The sequence below is a fragment of the Bubalus kerabau genome, chromosome 18 (genome assembly GCF_029407905.1).
Source record: "Bubalus kerabau isolate K-KA32 ecotype Philippines breed swamp buffalo chromosome 18, PCC_UOA_SB_1v2, whole genome shotgun sequence".
Taxonomy (NCBI): Eukaryota; Metazoa; Chordata; class Mammalia; order Artiodactyla; family Bovidae; genus Bubalus; species Bubalus kerabau.
Window position 1 is genome coordinate 2176082 of NC_073641.1, and position 27657 is coordinate 2203738.

Sequence of the window (27657 nt, forward strand, 5' to 3'; positions counted from 1 at the left end):
CAAAAAGATAACATGGTAAATAACTTAGAGAATTTATTTGCAAAGTAGGAAATAAAAAGCATGATTTTAACATTTATTTAGAATATGAACAAAACTAGAAAAAGTTAAACTATAGAAGGTAGAGAGTACTTAAGTTGGCCAATTAATACAACAAGCAAAACCCAAGTTTCCTTCATGCAGATAAGACTTAAGGAAAAGAAAAAGGGAATGTTTATAGAACAGATCACAACAAATATTTTAAATTTTTACATAAACTGTACATAAATGAAAAAATAAATTAGATGATTTACAAGAAATGTTTTATAGGTTACAATAGGCTATAACTTAGTTTATTATGAATAAAATTTGTAGCACATCATACATTTTTACATCACAGGTTCAGTGTTAGAATAATTTCAACATAACAGAGGTTAGACTTGGCAAGAATAATGCAATAGACAGAATAAGGCAACTGAAATGGAAATGGCTTGTATAAGCATAATTAAACATATTCTAGGTATGATTCGACTCTGTAAGTGGACAGAATTAAGACAAGTGCCATTCAACTTCAGTTAAAAAGTCAAATCACTATATCATTTCACTTTAGTTCAAATAAAAAGTCAGAGCACACAATGTATTTTTAAAAAATGACAAAACATCTTAACCCGACTTACATCCATATTCCATTAATTATATTTGAGACAAGGAGACCAGAATATGATGTTAGGTCTATCTAGTTATCTTTTGTTTCTAAATGTTAACTAAAAAGGGCACCTCAGAAAAAAGTAGCAGATTTCAAAATGGCTTAAAACCTGTGCTGACTACCTACTTTGCTAGGAATGAAATCCATGATTCAGATACGATGTATAGCTAAAATAATCTCAGACTATTGATGTACATTCCACAAATTATACAAAACAAATGTTTTCTCTGAAAGCTACTGAGAACTGTAAGCACTGCAATGTATGAAAGATGTTAAGAAATAGAAAAAAAAAAAAAAAAACAAACGAGCAAATCTTGAAACTTGGTTGCATATTTATACAATTCAAAATCTTGAATTTTAACTTTATTCACGCCTTTGAAAATATATTCCTCATTAGTTCTTTAAACACAAAATTAATGGCAACTACAGCAAAAAAAGACTGAAAATCTAAAAAGAGAGATAACCTCTTGACTGCAAAAAGAGCCAGAATGTTAAGACTTAGGGGGTTTCTTAAGGGAAAAAACATTGACTTCCTCTCAAACACATCATTCAGTACCAATTGTAGTACCTGAAGTCCCAAAATCAACTCACTGCTAAATTTATTAAGCTGGAAATGTCAGATACATGCCCAGTCTGATTATTCTCAGGTAATCCAAACGATAAAGGTATTTTAGGTCTTTATCATATTTGATGTAGATAACTATAATCCATGATATTTCAACTCACAGGTAATATTGTGTTTTATAAATCCCACTATGAATTGTGTTTGACAAAAGCAATAAATAATTCTAGGAGGGGTTTATCCCACATCTGTATCCACTCAAAATGATCAAAAATCTGGTGGCTCAGATGGTAAAGAATCTGCCTACAATGCAGGAGACTTGGGTTTGATCCCTGGGTCGGGAAGATCCTCTGGAAAAGGGAATAACAACCCACTCCAGTATGAATCCCATGGACAGAGAGGAGCCTAGTGGGCTATAGTCCAGGGGGTCAACACTAAAGAAAAGGATTACTGAAGAAAATCCCAAATGTATTTAACATTCAAACATCCATAAATTTAGTGGTATGTTTCTTTTTGTACAATGTAAAAGTTCTAATAATGCCCATATAATTTTGAAGTTATAGCACAACAAAATCCCAGATAGCTTAACAGATTAAAGCACACACACACACAGACACATATACACAAGTTTATATATATATATATATATAAACCCTTGATAGTACTTTAAGGTGTATCTATTACTTGGCCATTACAGGCGATAACAAAACTAATATCATTCTGTTGGTGAGAATCCAAAAGTTAGTATCTCTTAACAGACAGAAATAAAATGAACTTTATAAAACATGATGCCACATAGCTGAACAATCTCAAATGCTGTCATCTCAAATGCTTCCATGAATGGAGCAACTAACTATCTTTCTCAGGATCCTGATGATTATCCAGTCATTCCCCAGTGTTAACAAATTAAACCTTCATTTCACAAATAAGATAACATTCAAAGACGTTACATCAGCTCCTGGTGCTATTTCTAATACAATGCCAAGTTATGATCCCACACCCACTGAAGACACGAGACAGATAACGGATTTAAACTTTGTGGAAGTGGAACTCACTGAAAATGTATATGTGTCTGACGTGTACCCCAATGTTCATCGCAGCACTGTTTATAATAGCCAGGGCATGGGAGCAACCTAGATGCCCATCAGCAGACGAATGGATAAGAAAGCTGTGGTACATATACACAATGGAGTATTACTCAGCCATTAAAAAGAATACATTTGAATCAGTTCTAATGAGGTGGATGAAACTGGAGCCTATTATACAGAGTGAAGTAAGTCAGAAAAACACCAATACAGTATATTAACACATATATATGGAATTTAGAAAGATGGTAATGATGACCCTGTATGTGAGACAGCAAAAGAGACACAGATGTAAAGAACAGTCTTTTGGACTCTGTGGGATAAGGCAAGGGTGGGATGATTTGGGAGAATAGCATTTAAACATGTATATTACCATATGTGAAACAGATTGCCAGTCCAGGTTCAATGCATGAGACAGGGTGCTCAGGGCTAGTGCACTGGGATGACCCTGAGGGATGGGGTGGGGAGGGACGTGGGAGGAGGGTTCAGGATGGGGGACACATGTACACCCGTGGTGGATTCAAGTCAATGTATGGCAAAAAACACCATAATATTGTAAAGTAATTAGCCCCCAATTACAATAAATTAAAACAAAATTTTATGTCTGAAAAGATGTGGTGGTTTACTTTTCATGGAACCATTATTTTCAATAGGTTATTAAAATATCTTTAAAAAAATTACTCATTTTTTGAGGCCTTTGCTAATCTTTTACTAGGCTCAGTAGAAATATAAAGCAACTGTCTCCAATACTGAAAACAGGCAGTAATATAGATAAAGCACATTATTTTCTGAGATTATTATCTCATGACAGAAACAAAGTTGGCTGAATTCCTTCCATATTACAATAAAACACCCTAATCAACCTTATTGGGAAAATAGGACATCAGAGACATTTCATGACAAATCATGTTAAATTAAGGTCAAAAGTATTATTACAAAAATGCAGTACATTTCTAATATTTTGCTTATACATACCACAAAACAAATAAGTTAAATACAAAATAATACATACTCATTTTTCTAGTGATAATCCTTTATCAGTTTTTACATGGCTTTTAGAAGAGAAAAAATTTCTAAACCACTCTCAAATGCAACAGACTAAAAAGCATAAAGTGCTCAACAGAAAAAAAATAAACAAGATATAAAAAACTTTGCATATAATCAGCAGAGTGGTTATAAAGGACATTTGGAAACTATTGCCTCGCTAAGCTTTCCACCTAAGAATGTAATCTTAGAAACCAAGGCAAGATGTGGTAGACTGCTCTTAGAAGGCAAGAGTACCGCTGAACATAGAAGAAACCTCTTCCCTTTGAGCTACAGAATTTTTCTTACAGAAATGGTCTTTTAGGAACTGGTACTTAAAGTACAACAAACACATTTGCACACAAAGGTAAAAAAACTCAGCAATCTTTATAAAGTCTAACATTTGGCAAACAATCTGAACTTCTAGAAGGACTGTCAAGACACCACATATATCACTGGCACAGTCCACCTATTTAAACTACAGCAGCCGAGTAGGGGACACCCATGTCAAGAAACAAGGAGGTCTACAAGTACGCTGTCTTGGGAGAAGTTAGGGTGTAGAAGAGAAGGCCATTAATTCTCCAAGTCGAGTTAAAAGGTACTCTTCTGTGGGAACGGATGGTGGTAGTGGGGGTGGAAGGTTCAAGACCTTGTGCTCTTTACCCAGCCCCAAAACAAACTGGCAGTGCCCCCTGCATTTGAAAATGTTATTGCCGGGGTTTAAAAACAAAAATCAAAGACAAAAGTTATAAACGCAATTCTCTTTGTGTGTACGGAACTCAGTGAAGAACTAAAAGGGTCTGTTTTTAGTTCTTTAGAACTGGCTCCTCAAAGTTCAGTTAGACAAGATGTCAGGGGTGGCGGGGGGGGGGGGGGCGAGGGGAGTTTAAGACACTGGAATCATCACATTTACTTCAGTGAAGGAAATACACATTTTGACAGACTGATGAGGATGGTCAGCATGTGTCTTGGGTAATTTTATTAGTATCATTAGAAGACTGATACATACTATAATGAGATGGCAGGATACAATGTAAGATAATTTTTGGAATGGTCAGAAATACAGCCTGAGTAAAATAAACTAGGCCAAACAAGGTACTTCTTTTCCCTCTTTTTGTTTTTTTAAAAATTAGGTTCCCATATTCATAGTTCTAAGAGCTAGTTCCAGAAACTGCACTAGTACAGTAACCACTACTCAACTGTGGTTACTGAAAACTTGAAATAGGTTAAACCGAGTTGTGCTCTAAGTGTGAAGTATATGCTGACTTTGAAGACTAAGGAGCAACAATCCTTTAAAAAACTCCTAGGTAACTTTTTAAATGTATTACATGTTGAAATGGTAACATACACTGCATTAAATAAAAATATTTAATTTAAAAGAATCTCATCTGTTTCTTTTTATTTTTTAAATGTGTCTACTAGACATTGATTTCTCATATTGATTTCTATTCGCACTGTTCAAGTACTTAGGAGCTCTGCAGCATTAAGTTGACTGGGATTAGAACCAAACCTAATTTACCACTGTATGCTTACAAGCATTTTCTTGGGATTGTAATAAAAAACTAGAATCTTGGCAGCCTTCATCACAACTCTATGTTCTTATTAGAAAATACTTATTAGTTATTCCAGTCATTCTAGACTGTACAAGAGAAAAGCCAAGTCGTTCACTTTATATGCATTTTAGCAGGCAGAGCTTCAGGTTCAAAAGACAAAAAGTATGAATCATAGTCCCAAATTAACCAAAGTATTGATCAAACTAAATTTTATATACTTTTACCATTCCATTTCTTTTAAAGACAGCCCCAAACCTATAACTGCTAACATATGATTTGTCACAAGTGTAAAACTTAAAGCTATCATTTTAAAGCAAAATCTTTTTGTACAGATGCCCAAATCACAAAATTCTAAAATAAACAGATAGCTTTTGGCTGAAATATCTAGTCACAAAATGCAAACATTTAAGCAGAAAATGTTTAATCATTGTAGATTTTCAAAATGACCACTGACTGAAATGAATTCAAAGTTCCAAACATTCTAAATTCTAAAAAATTACCTTCACATGCTTTCCCCTCTGAACATTACTCTTATTCATATATTCATGTCTACAGAGAAAGAAAAACTGAATTTTAAGTATTTGAACGCAAAACTTGAGAAATATCTTTATCAAGCAGCTCTTGAGAGTCAGCTGAAAATTGTTCTTTATGGAGCAAAACTGTACTGTAAAAACATACTGTAACACTTCTTCCTTTCTGTAAACAAGTTTTAAGCTCTTCAAAGTACATCCAGATTTTCAAAATACATCCAGATTACATCCAGATGTAATTTAAGGAAGTGAATTATTTTTTCCTAATTTCCCCAAGTCTTTCAACTACCTAAAATCATCACTAACAGTCTCAGAAAACTTCGCTGAACTATTATTGGATCTCCAAAACGTTACTGCAAAAGTAAACATCTGAAAAAATTTATAGCATTATTTAAAAATGACTTCAAAATATAGAATTCCAAGGCAAACAGATATACAAATTTTGGAACTATAATGTTTTTATTACCAGAATATACAATGATCCTTTCATAATTCTGCAATACTGCCTCAGATTCCCTGTTTCAAAACCATTGTCCTTTAGATTTCCTTAACATCCATTTAGAATAAATGATTTTGTTGCTGCTCATAAAAGAAGAAAGTCTTTAGCTTTGATGCTTCAGACGTAAGTAAACAGAAATGGCTAACTCTGGACCTAAGATAGATGTGGTGTAGAAAGAGCACAGAACCCTACCAATACACATCAACTAACTACGCCCCATTTGAAGCATCCTGGGACCTCAACGAACAGATTTTCAAGTAAGTAATTAAGCCTCCAATTAAAAAACATTTTTAAATGTACTGATAAACATATAAATGTACTGATAATCAAAATACAAAAAATGCAGTATAGCCAACTATGTGGTGATTTCCTAGGGTTCACTCTGAAATTCCAGGTAATGTTTAACAATAGTATTTCTATTAAATTATGGCATTTGAAAGAGCTTATACTTCTGGGGGTAGATCACATAAACACGCTTTTTGGGAGAAGATATGTTTTTGGAAAACAATAATGAATAATTAATATTTCTTTAACATTTCTAAAATCACATAAAAACAATCATTTCTAATTGCCATTTCAGTAAGATTCCACACAGGGTATGTTACTATCCATGTATTAGTAACCAAAACACACACAGAACAGATTTGTAACAAATATTCAGAATCAATTATTTTCATGAGTGAAACATTTCTGAGACTTTAAAATTCATGTTTGAACATACAGTACTGCAATGCTGGCTACATAAAATAAATAGAAAGTCTTTTTGAGAGGAAGCTCAATCATCAGAGGCTGTATTGCATTTAAGGATTTAACACTGGCTATATACAGAAAGAAAAGCAATCCAATTAGAAATATTTCATGTTACTGGAGCTCTCTTTTTAACATGGCAACATTTAGCAGCTTACCATTCTGACATTTAAAAATCAACAGGAAGAGTGCTACTCTTTTATCCTTTGGTTCCCAGTGAAAAATAACTCAGTAATAATGCCTCTGGTTTTCAGTTCCTCTTGAATGACATTAGCAGAGATAAACCTGATACTTTAGCTGAAATTTGGCAGACCAAGAAGTGCACCGACTGCTCCAAAATATCCCTGTATAATTTAAAAACAATTGTTCATGTAGTGCAGCTTTAAGTTAGCATGTACTATTACCATTATTATAAACACATATTTGGTATAATCTATTTAAGAACATCAATTCAGAACGGATGGCTTCCTCGGGGTGTGAAGAAAGGTAGTGGCTATAATGCAAGGAACAAGGGGTTTTAAGCAAAGGTGTATGTTCTGTTATCCTGAAGATTTCAAGGGCATTTATGACAGTAATCAAACATCTTAACAGCTGACAGGCAGCTGGATGGATGCTTGGGATAAAAGAACAGACAACTTATTTTTTTTAAAGCTTATTTATTGGCTGCTGCTCCACACAGCTTGTGGGATCCCAGTTCCTTGATCAGGATCAAACCTGTGCCTGTAGCAATGGAAGCTCAGAAGCCTAACCACTGAACCACCAGGGAATTCCCTAACTTTCTAACAAATTTTTATACACTTAAAGAAAAAAAATAAAGAAAAAAAAAAGAAGAAAGCTACCAATCTGTTATCAGCTATTGAAAAAAAATTTTTCTTCAAGCCTGTATTCTCAAGATATAGACCTCTGAAATATATAAACAGTGACTTCTAGATACTAAAGCTTCCTGTACTATTACGGCAATTCTGTGCTCTCCTTGCTTTTCCTGAACAAAGCTCCTGGGGCTCTGCTTGCCGACAGCACAGGGCATGCCAGGTGGACCTGCACAGAAGTGCCCGTTCTCACCTGTACAGCAAGAGCTACGGCAACAACACATGGGAGCTCCTGAGAGCAGAACAGACACTCAGAATCTGTATTATTAAGATGGTTAATAAAGTATCTAACTGATCAGAAACAAACCAATTCAAGGTAAGTTTACATAATTCAAAACATTTTGTGAACTGATATTTGGCCAGGTCAGAAAGTAACTGGATATAGTGAAAGAAAAAAAAAAAATCTTGAAGAATGAAATCCAAAAATGTTAACAGTGGTTGAGGTTACCTCTGGAGGTAGGGGTGAGGTTGTGGTGGGAGGAATAAAGAGATTTTCATTACTAAATTATATATATATTTTTACTGTTTATATTTAACATTTGTTCTCTCAGGGAGAAAAAAACAAAACAATTTAACAAATCCACTAAGTATAAAAGCAGCCCCAGAATTTAATGAGCTCACAGATCTGACACTGCTCTCTCTTGGTCAGAACTGTGAGATTCTCATCCTAAAGGGAAGCCTGCAAGGTTTCAGTGACCCCCACCCCCGAACACAACTGAAGTGCGGGAACCATACATTATTCAGGTAAATCACATTTTTATACTTTACTTTAAAAGTACCAGGCAAGGAACAATATACGACACCTGTATACAAAAGCATGCTATTAAAATTCACAAAACTTGATTCTTCATATCATACCTCATGCTCCAGAAATAATGCTTTCAGTTGACCTTTTGACCAATAGTCCAGTGCATATGCCAAAAGTTTCATTGAGAGAGTATTGACACGCAAAAAGTTTCCAACAAAGACAACTCTGTTTATTTTCTAAAAGAAAACAAGACGGAAGGTAACTTGAAAAAAGAATTATCAGGTAGATTTTACAATACAATACAGATGAGAGCTCTATTTACAAATATAAACAATTACTACCTTTTATTAGTGCCTTCTACATTCCTGCTATATGCCTTCATAATCCTGAACACTTAAAAAATTATTTCAGGACAAGTCATTACACTTGCCAAAATTCACGGAATGTACACTAAGAGTGAACTATGGACTCTCAGTGAGGTTCACCAACTGCAACAACGGACCGAACTGGGCTGGACACTGAGAGCGGGGGAGGCTGAGCATCCGCAGGGCCAAGGCTGCATGCGAACTCTGGACTTTCCACTCGGTTTTGCTATGAACCTAAACCTGCTCTAAAAACTAAAGCCTAATCAAAAGAGAAATGGTTTAGAAAGTCTCTAGCTAAATGATCTAGAGACAGACTTGTTTTTGAAAATGGCTATAAATAATACATTTAGCAAAGAAAGTAATTTGGAGAAACATTACTGATGAGATAAAAGGAGACAAACCAAAGAAAGTATGTCAGAGGTGTTTAATTTTTTAAAAAAGCTGTAAACTTGGTCAGCATGTTGCAGCTTATGCTCAGCAATATGAGAACTTTATCTTTAGCACTGGAGATAACACGGACTGGAATACTCGCATAGCCATCCAATTCCCAGGGTTCCAGCATTCTCTGTACCCAGCCTAACCCATCAAGTCACTCTTTAATTTGGTTCCTTAGGTACCTCTAAGATTAGAAAATCACTGATGGAGAAAGCAATGTTTGAATTTCCAGAAAAATCTGTATCTACTCTCACAATAATAGAGTATACATTTTTGCATACTGAATTTGTGAATAGTGAAAACTATGCCCTTGATTGGCTTCCCCAATGGCTCAGTACAGTCTCTATACAGTCAGCAAAAACAAGACCAGGAACTGACTGTGGCTCAGATCATGAACTCCTTATTGCCAAATTCAGACTTAAATTGAAGAAAGTAGGGAAAACCACTAGAGCATACAGGTATGACCTAAATCAAATCCCTTATGATTATACTGTGGCAGTGAAAAATAGATATAAGGGACTAGATCTGATAGACAGAGTGCCTGATGAACTATGGATGGAGGTTCATGACACTGTACAGGAGATAGGGATCAGATCATCCCCAAGAAAAAGAAATGCAAAAAAGCAAAATGGCTGTCTGAGGAGGCCTTACAAATAGCTGTGAAAAGAAGCGAAGCGAAAAGCAAAAGACAAAACGAAAGATATACCCATTTGAATGCAGAGTTCCAAAGAATAGCAAGGAGATAAGAAAGCCTTCCTCAGTGATCAGTGCAAAGAACTGATCAGAGGAAAACAACAGAATGGGCAAACTAGAGATCTCTTCAAAAAAATTAGAGATACCAAGGGAACATTTCATGCAAAGATGGGCTCAATAAAGGACAGAAATGGTATGGACCTAACGGAAGCAGAAGATATTAAGAAGAGGTGGCAAGAATACACAGAACTGTACAAAAAGATCTTCATGACCCAGATAATCACAACAGTATGATCACTCACCTAGAGCCAGACATCCTGGAATGTGAAGTCAAGTGGGCCTAAGGAACCATCACTACAAACAAAGCTAGTGGAGGTAATAGAATTCCAGTGGAGCTATTTCAAATCCTAAAAGATGATGCTGTGAAAGTGCTGCACTCAATATGCCAGCAAATCTAGAAAACTCAGCAGTGGCCAGAAGACTGGAAAAGGTCAGTCTTCATTCCAATGCCAAAGAAAGGCAATGCCAAAGAATGCTCAAACTACTGCACAATTGCACTCATCTCACATGCTAGTAAAGTAATGCTCAAAATTCTCCATGCCAGGCTTCAGCAATATGTGAACGGCGAACTTCCTGATGTTCGAGCTGGTTTTAGAAAAGGCAGAGGAACCAGAGATCAAATTGCCAACATCCAATGGATCACTGAAAAAGCATGAGAATTCCAGAAAAACATCTATTTCTGCTTTATTGACTATGCCAAAGCCTTTGACTGTGTGGATCACAATAAACTGTGGAAAATTCTGAAAGAGATGGGAATATCAGACCACCTGACCTTCTTCTTGAGAAACGTGTATGCAGGTCAGGAAGCAACAGTTAGAACTGGACATGGAACAACAGACTGGTTCCAAATAGGTAAAGGAGTACGTCAAGGCTGTAAATCATCACCCTGCTTATTTAACTTGTTTGCAGAGTACACCATGAGAAATCCTGGGCTGAGGAAGCACAAGGTGGAATCAACATGGCCAGGAGATATATTAATAACCTCAGATATGCAGATGACACCACCCTTATGGCAGAAAGTGAAGAACTAAAGAACCTCTTGATGAAAGTGAAAGAGGAGAGTGAAAAAGTTGGCTTAAAGCTCAACATTCAGAAAACTAAGATCATGGCATCCAGTTGCATAACTTCATGGCGAAATAGTGGCTGACTTTATTTTTGGGGGCTCCAAAATCACTGCAGATGGTGACTGCAGCCATGAAATTAAAAGACACTTATTCCTTGGAAGGAAAGTTACGACCAACCTAGACAGCATATTCAAAAGCAGAGACATTACTTTGCCAACAAAGCTCTGTCTAGTCAAGGCTATGGTTTTTCCAGTGGTCATGTATGAATGTGAGAGTTGTGCTATACAGAAAGCTGAGCGCCAAAGAATTGATGCTTTTAAACTGTGGTTTTGGAGAAGACTCTTGAGAGTCCCTTGAACTGCAAGGAGATCCAACTAGTCCATCCTAAAGGAGCTCAGTCCTGAGTGTTCATTGGAAGGTCTGATGTTGAAGCTGAAACTCCAATACGTTGGCCACCTGATACGAAGAACTGACTCATTGGAAAAGACCCTGATGCTGGGAAAGGTTGAGGGCAGGAAGAGAAGGGGAAGACAGAGGATGAGATGGTTGGATGGCATCACTGACTCAATGGAGATGAGTGTGAGTAAACTCCAGGAGTCGGTGATGGACAGGGAGGTGCAGTATGCCACAGTCCACGGGGTCACAAAGAGTCGGACACGACTAAGCAACTGAACTGAACTCAGTAGTAAAGTGGTAAATGGCTCAGTGGTAAAGAATGTGCGTATAATGCAGGAGACAAGGGTTTAAGCCCTGGGTCAGAAATGGCAACCCACTCCAACATTCTTGCCTGAAAATCCCATGGACAGAGGAGCTGGTGGGCTATAGGCCATGGGGTCACAGGAGTTGGACGTAACAGAGCAACTAAACACAGTATTTCGGAACCTGTGACTTGGTGTCTTGTGGTGTATGGCCTTAATTACTGTTAATTCGTCAGTGAAAATGGACTTGTAAGAGCTAATAAAAAAGGTCCCAGATTACTGTCAGCCCCCCAAAGTGAAATATTTCCCAACTTTAGGTTAAAACACCTGCTAGTAGCTCCCTCAACTAACTTACTACACTGTTATAAAGAAACTTAAAAGACAGAATTCTGATTTTAAATTTGGAATAATTCAGAGCATTAATTCAAGCCTTTGCATAGTTGTTCTCTCTCCTGGAGCCTCCCTATCCCCAAAGATCTGCACCCATGATTCTCTCACCTTATTCAAATCTTTGCCTAAGAGTCACATTTTCAACAAAGGCTTCCTTTAACTACCTAATTACTTAATTTTTCCTCTGCCAGTCTTTGGTCTACTCACAATTCTGTTTAACCTGTTTCATTTTCTCTCTCTCTTTTTTTTTTGCTGCACCTGGCATATAGGATCTTAGTTCCCTGACCAGGGATTGAACCCACACTCCCTGAAATGGAAGCTCAGAGTCTTAACCACCTGACCCGCGAGGAAAGTCCGTAATTTTCCCTTTTTAAAAAATAGCATTTCCTACCTAATACTAAACAATTTACTTATTTACTGTATCACTAGAACAGCTGTAAGCTTCACAAAGTCAGGGATTTTTGTTTTCTTCACTAATTTACCTCAAGTGCCCAGAATAATACCTGGCAAATGATACTCTGCAAATATTTATTCAATGAATAAACGAAAGAGTGAACAAATGAAGAAGTCCTTTATAAAGTACAATTTCCAACTATATTTACAAAAACTAAATGGGCACATATACCTACTACATGAAGGCAGAACTGTAGAATCTTCTTTAATAAACATAACCAATTATGAGGTAAACCCAGCAGTACATGAATTCTGTAAGTGTCCACCACTCAAACGTCGTGTGAAGAGCAGGCCTCAGTGCCCTCATAGCCCTGTACAATGCTGCTTGATCCATATGCAACAAGGCAGCACTGTAAAGAAGCCGAGGGCAGCAAGGAAACCTCCAAGTTCTAATCAAGTGCAACATTAACAGGAAGAAAAACCACAAAGCACGCACACTTTCAGTATTTAGTTACCTCAAAATGTTTTACTGTTTAGGGGGAATCTCTCTTTTACGATTTCAAGATATTTAGGCCATACATTTCCGAAAAGGTTGCTGGATAAATGTAAATATCTCTTTGTCCTAATTTCCGATTTGAATGATCTGCTCCTTTCTTTAAATGAACTATCACAGTTGGGTAGGTAACATATATATTAGTGTACCTTTGGATTTAATGGACTAAGAGATCTAAATCCTAGAGGCCTCCTTAAGAATCCTGCTACATGTACAGAAAACTCCAACTCACATTTTTCATGTAATTAAAAAAATTTACCTCATTAACAGCACACATTCGTGCTATAGAACCAATGTTATTGGTGATAGTAACTAAAGTAGCTCTTGCTAGATCTTCTTTACTAACAGATTCTCGCTTCTCCTTATAAATCATATTCCCAAAACTGCAGAGAAATGAAAAACAAAATCAAATCTGCTGATTAACAAGCAACATCTCATACATTTTGCAACTATAGCCTACAGATACATCTACACATGTGCAAAATAAGGTATACATGTACAAAGTTACTTAATGACCCAAGGACCTGCACATAGCAGACACTGGGAACAACCCAAACACACATCAAACTGATTGTCACGCCATGAAACACCATGAAGCTATTCATGAAAGAGAGAGAAGGAAGGAGGGGACGCAGAAAAGGGAGGACAAAGAGGAAGATGGAGGCAGAAAAAGAGGGAAAAAGAGAGAGAGGTAAGGGAGCAGGCAAACAGACTAGCAAATACTGCTGTTACAGACGATACAACCACCCCTCTTATCCATGAAGGACTGGCTCCAGGACCCTCCCTGGACACCAACATCAATAGATGCTCAGGTCCCTTGTACAAAATGATATAGTATTTCCATATAACCTATATATATATATACATCATCTCCATATTACTTAATACAATATAAGCACTATGTAAATAGCTGCCCAGGCACAGCAGATTCAAATTTTGCTTTTGCAACTTTCGGGACATATTTTTAACCTGAGGATGGCTGACTGTGTAGGTGCAGGACCGTGGTAAGGGGAGCGAACTGTATACTGTATGCTATAAAATGCTACAGAATGGCATTTTAATGTTATCTTCTAAAAGTTACCTTTTATAAGAGGAGGATAAGGATATGTATTTGTATTTGCATAGAGAAACACTGGACGGATACTCAAGAATGAATAGAAGTTTCCTACAGTGCACTGAGGGGAGACTTCGTAATGTAAATTTAATTTTGAAATCACACAGATGTTCAAAACTTATAACTGAACTGGGTAAAAGGAAGCCCCCTTACAACTTCCTGATACACTGCTTTCTAAAACCTAAGTAAGCAAGCTTAATTACAGTGTAAATGTTAAACTTACCTAGATGCCACAGCCCAGCCAGGCAGACCAAATCTTTCATAATCTCCCCCGTAAATATCACGGACGAGTTTGTCAGCTTGTGTGCTGTCACCTTTCGATGCCATTTCAAGAGCCTCTTCAAAACTTTCACAGCCAGTCAACAAGCTACATAAACCCAGAAAGGTACCCCCTCCAAGGCTAAAGAAAACAAACAAAATGTGGTAAGTTGCATTTACACACTGCATTCTTTCTCCAATGTAAAAGGATGGAGCACTCACTTATTCAATTAAACACATGAATAGAAAACATTTACTAAACCTAAGAAAAATGCAAAGCAAAACCAAACTTATCAGGTCAAAGAATAAACCAAAGGAAAAAAATCCTGTTGCGGAAACAACATGACACAGGAGACCTTCTGTGTCTCCTGTCCTCACCTGGTACTGCACACTGTAACTGCTGAAAATGCATGTCACTGTGTGCGTGAAAGACGAGTGTTTAAAAAAAAGTTAGCACCACACAAATTAAACGGAGGAAAACTGTAACTCTAAGTCAACACATAAACATTTACATGACTCTCAAATGAATACAGTGAGATCATTTAAAGACAGAAATTAACTTGGTTCTAATACTCTTTGAATATGCTCATAAAATGAAATCATGTTTCTCTAATCCTGAAAATCAAAACCTTTGCTCCTTTAATCTCACCTGAACTTTGAACAGGTTCTACTCCTGAATCACTGTTGGAATCTAGTTAACAGACTGAAGTTCTATCTTTTTGAACTGACTTAAGTAGGTAATACTTCCCTGTAATTCTCTGGCATAGAGTTACAATGGAGGTAGATTTTCAGTCACCATAGAAATAGAATACTAATTAAATTTAAGTACCATTCAAATAGGCATACTATACTGAAATTAAAAGTTTTTCTGGGGACTTCCCTGGCAGTCCAGTGGTTAAGACTCTGTGCTGCCAAAGCAGGGGCTGTGGGTTTGTTCCCTGGTCTAGGAGCTAAGATTTCACATTACACCGAGAGGCCAAAAAATAAAGTGTTTTCCACTCCCACACCCTCGCTGCCACAAAACAACCTAATTTAAGAATCCTAAAATCTATCCTCATCAAGTTTCCTTAAAAGTTGATAAAGTACATATTAGAATCATAAGGTAAATTTAAAAATCTCATTTCACATCTGTATTTCAGGTATTATAGAAAAAAAGAAAGTTGCTCAGTCATGTCCGACTGTGACCCTGTGGACTGTAGCCTGCCAAGCTCCTCTGTCCATGGAGTTCTCCAGGAAAGAATACTGAAGTGGGTAGCCGTTCCCTTCTCCAGGGGATTTTTCCCAACCCAGGGATTGAACTGGTTCTTCTAAATTGCATTGCAGGCGGATTCTTTACTATCTGAGCCACCAGGTAAGAACTCATGTTAAATTCATCCTATTGAATTAATTACAAGGTTGCTAAATACTTCAACTTAAAAACAAAACACAACTATTATTTCTGGCTACACTGGGTCTTTGTTGCTGCATGGGCAACATCACAGAGGGGACAGCGGGGTCTACTCTCTAGCTGTGGCACAGGCTGTTCCCAGTGCTGGCCTCTCCTGATGCGGAGCGCCGGCTCTAGCGCGCAGGCTCCGGTAGCTGTGGCTCCCACGCTCTCGAGCACAGGTTCAATAATGTGGTGCGTGGGCTTAGTTGCTCAGCAGAATGTGGGATTTTCCCAGATCAGGGATCAAACCCATGTTTCCTGCATTGGCAGGTGGATTCTTTACCACAGAGCCATCAGGGAAACCCCAAATACTCTGCACTTTAAATATGAATCAAATAAGCAGGTGGTAAGCTTTAGGCTTAAATATATCTATATAAAAATGAGAAAAATGTTTTGGAAAATAAAAGTATTATTGGAATTGTTCCAGATAAAAATTCACGCTTCATTATGGAAATTTTAATGACAACTGACACTACCCAATACAAACATTTCATGATTTTAGTTTGAGTCTACACACATGCCGTATAAAACAGTACTATCTGCAACACTACAACTTTTACTTACATATCTACATTTCTAGCTATTGCACAATACACTTTTTCTGATGAAGCTACCGTATAGATAGATAGATAGATTTCACAATTTCTAAGAATAAAACAATATGAATGCTGCTCTAAGAACAAAAATGCTACCACCTTGTTCCGGTTACTCGTTTATAGTTGTCTTTGGAATGGACTGCTAACATGCTGACTCCCGAACCAATGTTCACTACCAGGAGCGGATAGGGGTCGTCCAGGTTAAAAGGCATCTTTTGGCACCTCTCAGGTTCTGAGGCATTAGCAAAATAATAGCACTCTGCTTGTCCATTGAAACTGACAGAGTCTATATACAGCAAGCCCTTCACAAGGCAGTCAAGTTCATCCAGTTTGTGCAGGTGGAGGTTTCCAATCTGTAAACAAACCCCAAAACAAGTTTTATAAAGTGAACAAAGAATAGCACTCAAAATACTTAACTATATAATTTTCATGTACTTCACAAAACTTCAAAACCAGCTACAACCCCTGCATTTTTACTTGCTTGATTTTGAAGCCCCCAAATCTCTCAGGGGCTTCATTTAGCCCAGTGGTTCTCAGGAGTGGTAGTATTACTTCCAGAGGCATTCTGAAAATCTGTCGGGACATTTTAGTTTTCACCAAGATGGGGAGGAGGGAAGAATCAAACTAACACTTAGTGGGCAGGGACTTGGGTGGGGTACCAGATATCTGGAGTGGGTGGGCAGCTGTGCAAAACAAAGAATTAACCCTTTTTCTGCATTATCTTTGAACATTCTGACAGATATTTTTGTTTAGACAGTAGTAGGAAAATGTTTTTAATAACCTGAGCCTATGTAAACAAGTGTTTTATCTATGTATGTGTATAAATACAAGGTATTTTTTACACGGTTTTAAATACATCCTAAATTTGCAAGGAATGCAACCATCATATAAACTAAGAAGTGTTGCACTTTTGTTTGGAACTTTATCTTGTGTAATATCACAATAGCAACACCACTTACATATTTGATTCTCCAATAAAATTTACTGTATCAATCTAGCATGTGTGGCTTTAGAAATTAAGATCTATGTACACGCATAAGTGGGTGCTCAGTTGCTCAGTCCTGTCCGACTCTTTGTGATGCCACGGACTACAGCCCGCCAGGCTCCTCTACCCAGGCAATTTTCCAGGTGAGAATACTGGCGTGGGTTGCCATTACCTTCTCCAAGGGATCTTCCCGAACTGCATCTCTTGCACTGGCAGGATTCTTTACCACTGAGCCACCTGGAAAGCCCTAATCTATGTCCATACAAGCATCTAAATCTAACTACTTCATTATGCCCTCCCGTGTAACCCTACCAGAGAATCTACCTACTTCTACTTACCGATATACAAAATTAATCAGTTATACCTTAATTTCCTATGTTTATATTATAGTTTCAGTACTAATGTGAAATTATTATTTGGTTAGTAAAGAGTAGATTATATTTGCTATAAAAGATCTCAGCTTTGATAATGCTTTCCCATTCTCTAAGGACTTATCAGGTATCACTCCTGAGGATACTTATCAGGTATCCTCCTTGAGTTCCCATGGCATCTCTTTTCATAGCAATAGTATTAACTATAATGCACTATACTTCTATTTGTAATTCACTTAACCATGTGGTCTAGGAAACTGTACTCTTTGACAGCCTAGTCTGTGTCTTATTCCTAGCTGAGTTCTCAGTGTCTAGCACAATAACCTAATAAATACTAGATGCTCAAATATTAACTTAATAAATGACTGAACACCAACAAAAACAAATATTATAAAACCTCATCACTAGAAAATACTTATATTTCTTTTAAGAAAAATTAGAACTCTCCAATTTGAATACCAGTATTTCCAATGGCTTGACAAGAGGTGGATTCAAGGACACTCCTTTTGGCAAGAACACTGGCAACCATTAAGTATCACACATCCAAACAAACTGGTTTCAAATTCATGAAATTTATGGTCAGATTACTCAATAAACTGAATACAAATCAGTACTACTCATCATAAAAATTTTTAGTAAAAACTTATAGACTTTTAAGCTACCCCAAATTACAAGGTATTCACTTCTGTGAGCCATATAAGTGATCACTTATGCTCTATTAATAGATTTTTCTTACATGACTTTGAGAAAATCACAGGCATATTTAAATGGTCCTCTTTCACATTTCACTTTCATGCATTGGAGAAGGAAATGGCAACCCACTCCAGTGTTCTTGACTGGAGAATCCCAGGGACGGGGGAACCTGGTGGGCTGCCGTCTAAGGGTCGCATAGTCGGACACAACTGAAGCAACTTAGCAGCAGCAGCAGCGTGCATATTTTCAAGAAAAACAAATTTCAGTAAATCTAAGTATCAACTTGTTAATCTTTGTTCTAATGGGAAGGACTGGAAGCTTGGCAAACCCCTACTAGCACAGAAATCAATGCTTGCATAATCCTCTTGCCACATCCAAATGACCCCCTCCCCCCACTTCAAGATTCAAATGTGGTGGGGTTGATGATATAAAACCCAAGAAAAAAAGGGGTAATAGGAACTTCATTCAGGTGTCTATTAATCAAAACATACAGACTTCAGCTGGAGTCTGGGAAGATGGGTGTCCTTAGGAGAGATGACTAGATCAATACTCAAAAAACCAGGCAAACACAGAATAATAATATGCAAATATTTCAAGCCCCATTTATATCTGGCTTTGCACACTACCAAATTCACTGGAGTCTATGTCTACTGTAACTTTGTAGCAGTTCCTAAACTTACTAGATTTTACCAAATATTATGTATAACAGGCCTAACTCTGGCCAATTTTTACTCACTGTATAAAGGTTTTTAAATGGTCTAATCAAAAGTAAGTCATGTAGATGAATGGATAAATTAAGTTGTACATATTTACAATGGAATATTACTCAGTCACAAGAAGGAAGAATTTGATCAGTGGAGGAAGCACAAGCTGGAATCAAGATTGCCAGGAGAAATATCAATAACCTCAGATATGCAGATGATACCACCCATATGGCAGAAAGTGAAGAGGAACTAAAGAGCCTCTTGATGAAAGTAAAAGAGGAGAGTGAAAAAGTTGGCTTAAAGCTCAACATTCAGAAAACTAAGATCATGGCATCTGGTCCCATCACTTCATGGGAAATAGATGGGCAAACAGTGGAAACAGTGTCAGACTTTATTTTTCTGGGCTCCAAAATCACTGCAGGTGGTGATTGCAGCCATGAAATTGCTTACTCCTTGGAAGGAAAGTTATGATCAACCTAAACAGCATATTGAAAAGCGCTTTGTCAACAAAGGTCCGCCTAGTCAAGGCTATGGTTTTTCCAGTGGTCATGTACGGATGTGAGAGTTGGACTATAAAGAAAGCTGAGCACCGAAGAATTGATGCTTTTGAACCGTGGTGTTGGAGAAGACTCTTGAGAATCCCTTGGACTGTAAGGAGATCCAATCAGTCCATTCTAAAGGAGATCAGTCCTGGGTGTTCATTGGAAGGACTGATGTTGAAGCTGAAACTCTAATACTTTGGCCACTTGATGGGAAGAGCTGACTCATTGGAAAAGACCCTGACGCTGGTAAAGATTTAGGGCAGGAGGAGAAGGGGATGACAGAGGGTGAGATGGTTGGATGGCATCACCGACTCAATGGACACGGAAGTTGGTGATGGACAGGGAAGCCTGGCGTGCTGCAGTTCATGGGGTCGCAAAAAGTCGGACACAACTGAGCGACTGAACTGAGTGAGGCAGATGAACCTAGAGCCTGTTTTACAGAGTGAACTAAGTCAAAAAGAGAAAGACAAATATCATGTATTAACATATATATATGGAATCGAGAAAAATGGTACTGATGTATCTATTTGCAGGGTAGCAATACAGACACAGATAGAGCAGACTTGTGCACACAGCTGGGGAAGGAGAGGGTGGGAAGAACTGAGAGAGCTCCAATGAAACACGTGCACTGTGTGCGTGCTGTCGCCTCTGCCTCTGCAGCTCTATGGACCACAGCCTGCCAGGCTCCTGTCCCTGGGATTTTCCAGGCAAGAATACTGGAGTGGGTTGCCATTTCCTACTCCAGGGGATCTTCCCAACCCAGGGATTGAACCCCTATCTCTTGCATCACTTCCACTGGCAGGCGGATTCTTTACCATGCCAATGTAAAACAGATAGCCAGCAGGAATTTGCTGTACAACACGAGCTCAACCTGGTGCTCTGTGACAACCTAGAGGGGTGGGAGGGAGGCTCAAGAAAGAGTGGACATATGTACACCTATGGGGAATCCATGCTGATGTATGACAGAAAACAACACAACATTGTAAAGCAAATATCCTATTAAAAATTAAAAAAAAAAAAAAAAGGGCAAGTCAAGAATATATACTTCCTCTGCATCAGCACAGAGAACCAGTCCAAGGAACATACCAGACAGAAACCAAGCCTCATATTTTAAAAATTGAAGAGAACGGGTATCAATTTTTGCCTCTGAGTGAAATACCTACTGTGCGAAAATCTTTTTCAAACTTGTAAGCACCACCTCCTGTAGCACATAGCACCGTGTGTAATGTTGAGAAGTTTTTATCTCTTCCCATTTGGATAAAAGTAGGCAGGTCCTGGGTTGGAAATCTGATAAAGTGCAAGTTCCCTCTCCGGCCAAAAAGTGTTAAATCTTTCAGTTCAAGGTGTACATCCCGAATACCAGTGGATCCATATGCTACATTAGAAGTCAAATATTTCCGGATACTTTTTAAGCTCTCAACTTCTTCTTGTTCTTCCTCTGCTGTGATATCAATAGGTTCAAAATATGATAGCTTTACCAGAGTTCCCCCGATGTCCATGCCAAACCACGGGAAAGCTGTGGATAAAAAATTAAAATATATATCTTGATTTTGGAAATACAAATGAGGAACTAGTTAATTAGCCACAAACTTTATTTACTACGAACCACGCACTCAGTCAACTTATGAGGTAAGACACATCTTCCATATGCAACTCACCCTTTTCCCTTTAAAGTGTTACTCTGTGCATTTTCTAAAAACCCTGAAACCTAGGATTCCTGGATCCCAAGGACCTTTTAATTCTTGCTCTGTGACAATCTAGAGGGGTGGGAGGGAGGCTCAAGAGGGAGTGGACATATGTATACCTATGGGTAATCCATGCTGATGTATGGCAGAAACCATACATCACACACCTGTCACAAGTAGGCATTTCTTTTCATTTATTATATACTTATCATGTGCTCCAGGAGATTAAGGCAAAAAATAGGACCAATTTTGTCTTAGTAGTATGTCATCACCTTTTGAAAATGTTTCTAAAAAGATTTTAATGTAATAAAATTGGTCTAGAATCATGTCAAGTAACCCAAGAGAAAAGAACCTCCTTATAAGAAACTTTTTCCTTTGCCCATTAAACTTACTAGGCTTCTTTAAGGGCCTCTGGTTAATAAAAATTAGCTGTTGATAACGTTGAAGGCAAACCTACCTGGAGACAGGCACACTTGGGTAGGGAGCATCATCTGGATTTGGGACTTGGTACTCTTACTAACTGGGCTGTATGACACTGGAGAAACCACTAACCTGTCAAAACCTTAGTTTCCTTAAGGTCTCTTTCTCTTCTCTGGAATCTTAATCATCATGACAGTGAACGAAAACTAATTTCATAGTTAAGATACATAGATTACAAAATGCCTAACAGCAGGTATTTAACAGTTCATTATGCATAAGTTGTCAAGGATAAGTAGTTCCCTCTAAAATTCTACTGTTTCTTCAGCATTCATATTTACTTGATATGAGTGTACCGTTAGAAACTGGGAACATCAACTCAATGAGAAAGGATTCTGTACATTTCTCTGTTCAGGCACTATGCTCTTGTCACCTATAGATTTGTATAAACAACTAAGATGCTGAAGAAACTAAATTTTCTCAGTTTTGTCAGGTGGCTAGCAATGGAGGCCATCTTAAATAAGTAAAAAAAATAGAGTCAGCTCTTAAAGGAGGGGTAACTGGAGACGCTATAATGCAGATCATGACGTTTTAGTAACCATAACATACAAACTAGAACATGATAGCTCCCTGCTTTCCTGCACAGAGATCCCTTCAGTTCAGCAGAGTTCTAGAATTTATTTCCTTATGCCAAAGAAGCAATCACCATTCAAAAAGTATGGAGGAGGCCATCAGAATACAGAAAATACATGTTCTTAATTATGATTCACTCCTTTCATTCTAGCAAGTGATCTAACTGCCAGTGCCATTAAAGCAAATATTTAAGCTGGTTATTTTGTCATTAACCAAAGGGAGAGGGAGAATGGCCACGAAATTAAAGTTTCTTTACTTGCAATAAAACTACAAAGTTAAGTACAACCACAGGCCTACTGATAGCTCCAAGAGGTAAGAAAAATATCACTTTCTAAAGAAATCAGGCAAATCTATCAATAGCTTTGTTGCTTCTAGCCTAGAGACAGGTTAAAAGTAGGTTACAGTGCAAAAGCATCCTACTTCCTACATATAGCCTAAGCATTTCTCATTCTTTTGGGAATAAAACTCTCCACTGTCGGGGGGGGGGGGGGGGGAGAGGAACCAAAATACACATCTAATGAACAAAATACACAATCTATAAATATAAATCACTCCTCTGATGATGGCAAATAAACATTACCTTCTCCAGTCTTTTGAGCATTTCCTAGAATTTCTCAAGATCTATTTGTGACCCTCCAAAAAACAGGAGCTTCTACTCTATTTCTGACCTAAGCCCAAGAGAACTGCTCTATCAGTCCCCCATAAGTAACAAAAATATCCAGAACCACCTTAAGCAGAGTGCTACCTACCAGGCAGATTATGTATGCAAAAGAAGAAAACTGAATGTCTTTTCAGATAATTAAACAGAAGATATTCTAGCTACAAGGGCAGACTGTTCATTTCCAACAAGCTGTGCAGGAGTTTCCTAGTGGCCAAATGGTTAGGATTCCCAGCTTTCACTGCCATGGTCAGGGTTCAATTCCTGGTTGGGGAACCAAGCAAAGCAAAAAGCTGCTTGGTGTGGCCAAAACTAACTAACTAAATAAAAGTTTGGTCTTTCCTTAAGCGTTGGTAAGGGTAGGGGAGAAGCCTTAAAGAGCTATTTAATTGCGACTGGCCCCATGCAGATTTTAGCCCAAAGGGATACTATGCCAAACTAGATTTAATTGTTCTTTAGCAGAAAGAGAAGGCAAAAGCTGAAAATGTTCAAAGCATTAGTGGATTGTTTTAAGGAACAAAATTCTAAACTGGACACATGCACTAGTAAATTCCAGATATGGCTCAAGTTCTTGAATAAAAGGCATTTCACTCTTCCCAAGAATCATTCCAAATAAAAGTGCTGTTTTAAGACAGACTAAGAAAATAAGCCATTTTCACACCTTCAGTATTATAATTCCTCAGACAAGCTTCAGAAGATATTCCCCATTTTGATAAATTAGTGACATCTCAGGGGATATCAGAAACTATCACCTTCAACTGCACCTTACCATCCATTTGAAGTGATTCTTCCTAAGTAGTGACTCAGTTTATAAACAGGCCAAATTACACAGAAGCAAACAGCACACATATGCTACATACTTCTCTCTGGTCTCGACAGAACCTTCAGGTATCTGACTGCTTGGATCCGCAAAGCACGCATACAAACCTATACCGCACCACATTATAATATGTATATAAACGGGGCGGGGGCAGGGGGGATGTACTGTACTGGGTCTTCTCTGCGGGGTGTGGGATTAGTTGTCCTGCAGCAGGTGGGCTCTTAAGTTCCCCAACCAGGGACAGAACCTGGGCCCACAGCAGTGAAAGCTCAGAATCTTAACCATTGGACAGCCAGGGAATTCCTTTATATATAAAACTTTTATTATCACCTTGTTAATCATGTTGCATGCCATACAGGTAACCAAAACAAAGGCTGACCCTTAACTTAGAAAGTTACATGAGCTGAGATACAGAGGACCACCACTGTTTAGACCTTTATTACCTATTATTTAAGTAGAGTGAAGAACACAAGTAAAGGTAAAGCAAATATTGCCATCGTTTTGGTTTTAGCAAAAAATTTTCATTAATGTTTCACTTCATCCTTCCCCTGGAGTTAAATTAATACACAATATCAAATGCTCACCCTTTAGTTATACAATCTAGAAGATGAATTCCTTTTCTTCTTTTCTGCTTAAATACATGCATGTGGTTTATAAGCTGGTATATTATTAGTGATGCATCAAAAAACCAATGTTTTCTAACACTTATCTAACTGTTAAGGAAGTGTGCCACACCAAAGTCGCTTGCTTACCTAGTATGAGACACACCCCATGAGTTATTAGTGCCCCTCTAAGGAGTAAACAACGCAACGCATGGACACATGCCTTACATACCAGGTGCTCACTAAAGTTATAATCAAAGAAAGAAGCCCTACACAGGAACTCAAAACAAAACAAAATAAATATTTCTTTAGCTAACCCAAGTGGTTTGAAACATCAGATATACTGTCCAGGGATTTCCCTGGGCGTCCAGTGCTTAAGACTCGAAGCTCCCAATGCAGGAGGCAAGGGTTCCATCCCTGGTCTGGGAACTAAGATTCCACATGCTGTGCAGCTTGGGCCAAAAAACAAAGAAAAGAAATAATACGTTCCAGATATATATATGTATGTATGTATGTATGTATGTATTTATCCACAACAGTTCATAGTTGAAATACTTTCTTTACCACGGCACAAAAACAAGACGTTCTTTATTTTTATTGTAAAGAACTGAGTAGACAGTAAAGTCATCTTCCGCATATTAGAAACTGGAAATGTTATTTCAGGCTTCTAAATCATATTAACTGACTTTTTCAGCATAATTAATGGTCTCACAATGTACCACAACGTAGTAATAAGTAAATTACTTCTAAAAAACTAGGTGATCTTATGGTTGCCAGGGAAGGGGGAGAGGGATTCCTAGGGAGTTTGGGATGGACACATACACACTGCTGTATTTAAAATGGATAACCAACAAGGATCTACTGTACAGGGCATGGAATTCTGCTCAACGTTATGCGGCAGCCTAGATGGGAGGTGGGTTTGGGGGAGAATGGCCGAGCTGCTCTGCTGTGCACCAGAAACTACCACAACTTTGTCAGAGGGTTATACCCCACTACAAAAAAATTAAAAGATAAAAAATAAACACATAAAAATAGGTATTAGTCCTCAAACCTGTTTATTTTATAAACTCTAAATTATCATCTTTGCTAAATATGAAACACCTTTGACAGAGATGGTATCCACACCTGATTACAAGTTTGCCCAATCTAAGTAATCAAACTGTTGTTGTGGCAAAAATAAAATACCACGGGGTCAGAATATATGCTTGTCATGGCTAAACTCACTTTCCTAAATGGAAATTCTAAAACAGGCTGAGAAAACGTATGTGTTGAAGGAAGATGTCCAACTGTTCTACTTTACAGCATCTGTTTAAGATTCATTTGATTTAGCAAATGTTAAATTAGAAGTGTTTCTATATTACTGTCATTAAAGCCTTCACATCACTATTGTATACACTGATGAAGGAGAACTCTTTATCTACCATTCTTTTAAAAAAATCATTGTTTAAAAAATGTTTTAGGGGACTTCGCTGGTGGCTCAGTGGTTAAGACTCTGCACCCACAATGCAGCAGGCCAGGGTCCAACCCCTGCTTGGGAAACTTAAGACCCAGCTGCAATGATGACCCAAAGCAGCCAAATAAACATTTAAAAAAAAAAAAAAAAAAACCCAACGTGTTTTAGTTGGCAGATAAAACTACTAGATCAGAAAGGTTTGTGCTTCCCTAAGTATTCAGACTATGCCCTACAGGTGCAAAAAAACAAAAAAACAAACAAACAAAAAAAAAACCGCAGGACTACGAGTCAGGAGCCCGAGGGCATCGAACCTCATTTAGCATAGAGTAGGTCGGTGCAGCCTCGGAAAAGTTACTCTGGTGCCCAGTAAGTTCAATTTCCTCAGCATTAAATTAAAACTAAATTATCTCACATTTAAATGACAATAAGCAGATTTCAGAGTGCTTTGGTATGTTGACTCTCCACGGAGGTTTTCAAAAAACAGGAGGGGCGGTAAAAGGCAAGATCGCGCTCCGTTTTTACAGCAAGAGATTTCCTAGAACTGTTAAGAGAATCACATGACACTGTAAAATGGCAAAATACCAATACATTTCTAAGACAGAGGCATGCATCCCGTATTCCTAGCGGCCCTGAAGAATGGATTTCAAGTATGACAATGGCTGAGTGATTAAATTAGGCATTTATAGAAGTTTTAAATAGTCTAAAAATAAAAGGAAGCAAATAAAAGCGACCTACTCTCTTTAAATATGGGGAAAAAAATTTTAAGTACACGCTCTATAGTCTTAAAAAATCTCTATATGAGTAGTCACCAAAACATTCTTAGAGGTCTGCTCTGAGTGGCGGGAATACCGGTAGTTTTGCTCTTTTAACAACGAAGAACTATTTGTCATTCTAAATAAAAGCACACTATGGTAATCACCCACCGGTAGGTTACACGCGCGTGTGTTTAAAAGCTCTAATTATAACAACAGTGACAACTCCCGGGAACCTTGGATTTCAAGGACACAAGCAAAAAACTCAGAGATTAAAAAAAAAAAAGTTATAAATGTCCCCGCGCAATTTGACAGCCGTGACCACCAGTTTGCAGCTTTACTTCAGAGGAAGCTGGGAGCGCGGACTGGTAGCTCTAATCTTGCCTGCCAAACCCCGAAACAAAAATTCCCGCTTGCACCTCCCAGATCTCAGGGAGGAAGTGCGAGAAAAGGCCAGGGGGGCGGCAAGCGCTCGCCAGTCGAGCTTAGGGGGATGGGAAGAGAGCCTGGAACCTGGTGCTGAAAACGTCCCTCCGCCCCCATCCCGCGCGGTGCCGGCGGGAGCAACCCGTTTCGAAGCAGGCCGCCCGGCCAAGGGCTTTCGAGACGCGGCCTGATGTGCTCTCCCAACCCGACGAACCCAAACCCCCATCTTACAGGGTTTCTTGGCATCCTTGATCTTCATGGCGTCTGCCTGAGGGGCGAGGGGTAGCCTCTAGTCCGGCGCGCGGAGGGCAGTAGCTACGACTCCAGAGGTGGCTCTGGGCCGCGCGGGGAGGCCGGGCCGGTTCCTCCCCTCGGGCCGGGCTGGGCGGGCCAAGGGCGGGGCGGCGGCGCCTAAAGCTAGGCCCGGCCCAAGGGGCGGCCCCCCCACCCCCTCGAGGGGCGGCCGGGACCGAGCAAGCAGGGGCAGGCCGCCGGCCTCGCCAATCCGGGGCCCCCGCCGCCGCTCCAAACAAAAGGCCCCGGTCCCCTGAGCCGCCGCCGCCGCACCGA

General features: G+C 38.5%; 1 protein-coding gene across 1 annotated transcript; it reads right to left on the reverse strand.

Annotated features, from left to right (window-relative positions):
* Positions 1 to 8: 8 nt before the first annotated feature.
* PANK3 (pantothenate kinase 3) lies at positions 9 to 27657 on the reverse strand. The gene is made up of 7 exons (XM_055555278.1): positions 27319 to 27657; positions 20805 to 21157; positions 16446 to 16699; positions 14287 to 14463; positions 13209 to 13332; positions 8409 to 8534; positions 9 to 7025 (listed from the first exon to the last, which is right to left on the reverse strand). The coding sequence occupies exons 1-7, from the start codon at positions 27344 to 27346 to the stop codon at positions 6975 to 6977; spliced, it is 1113 nt and encodes a 370-aa protein (XP_055411253.1). The 5' UTR covers positions 27347 to 27657; the 3' UTR covers positions 9 to 6974.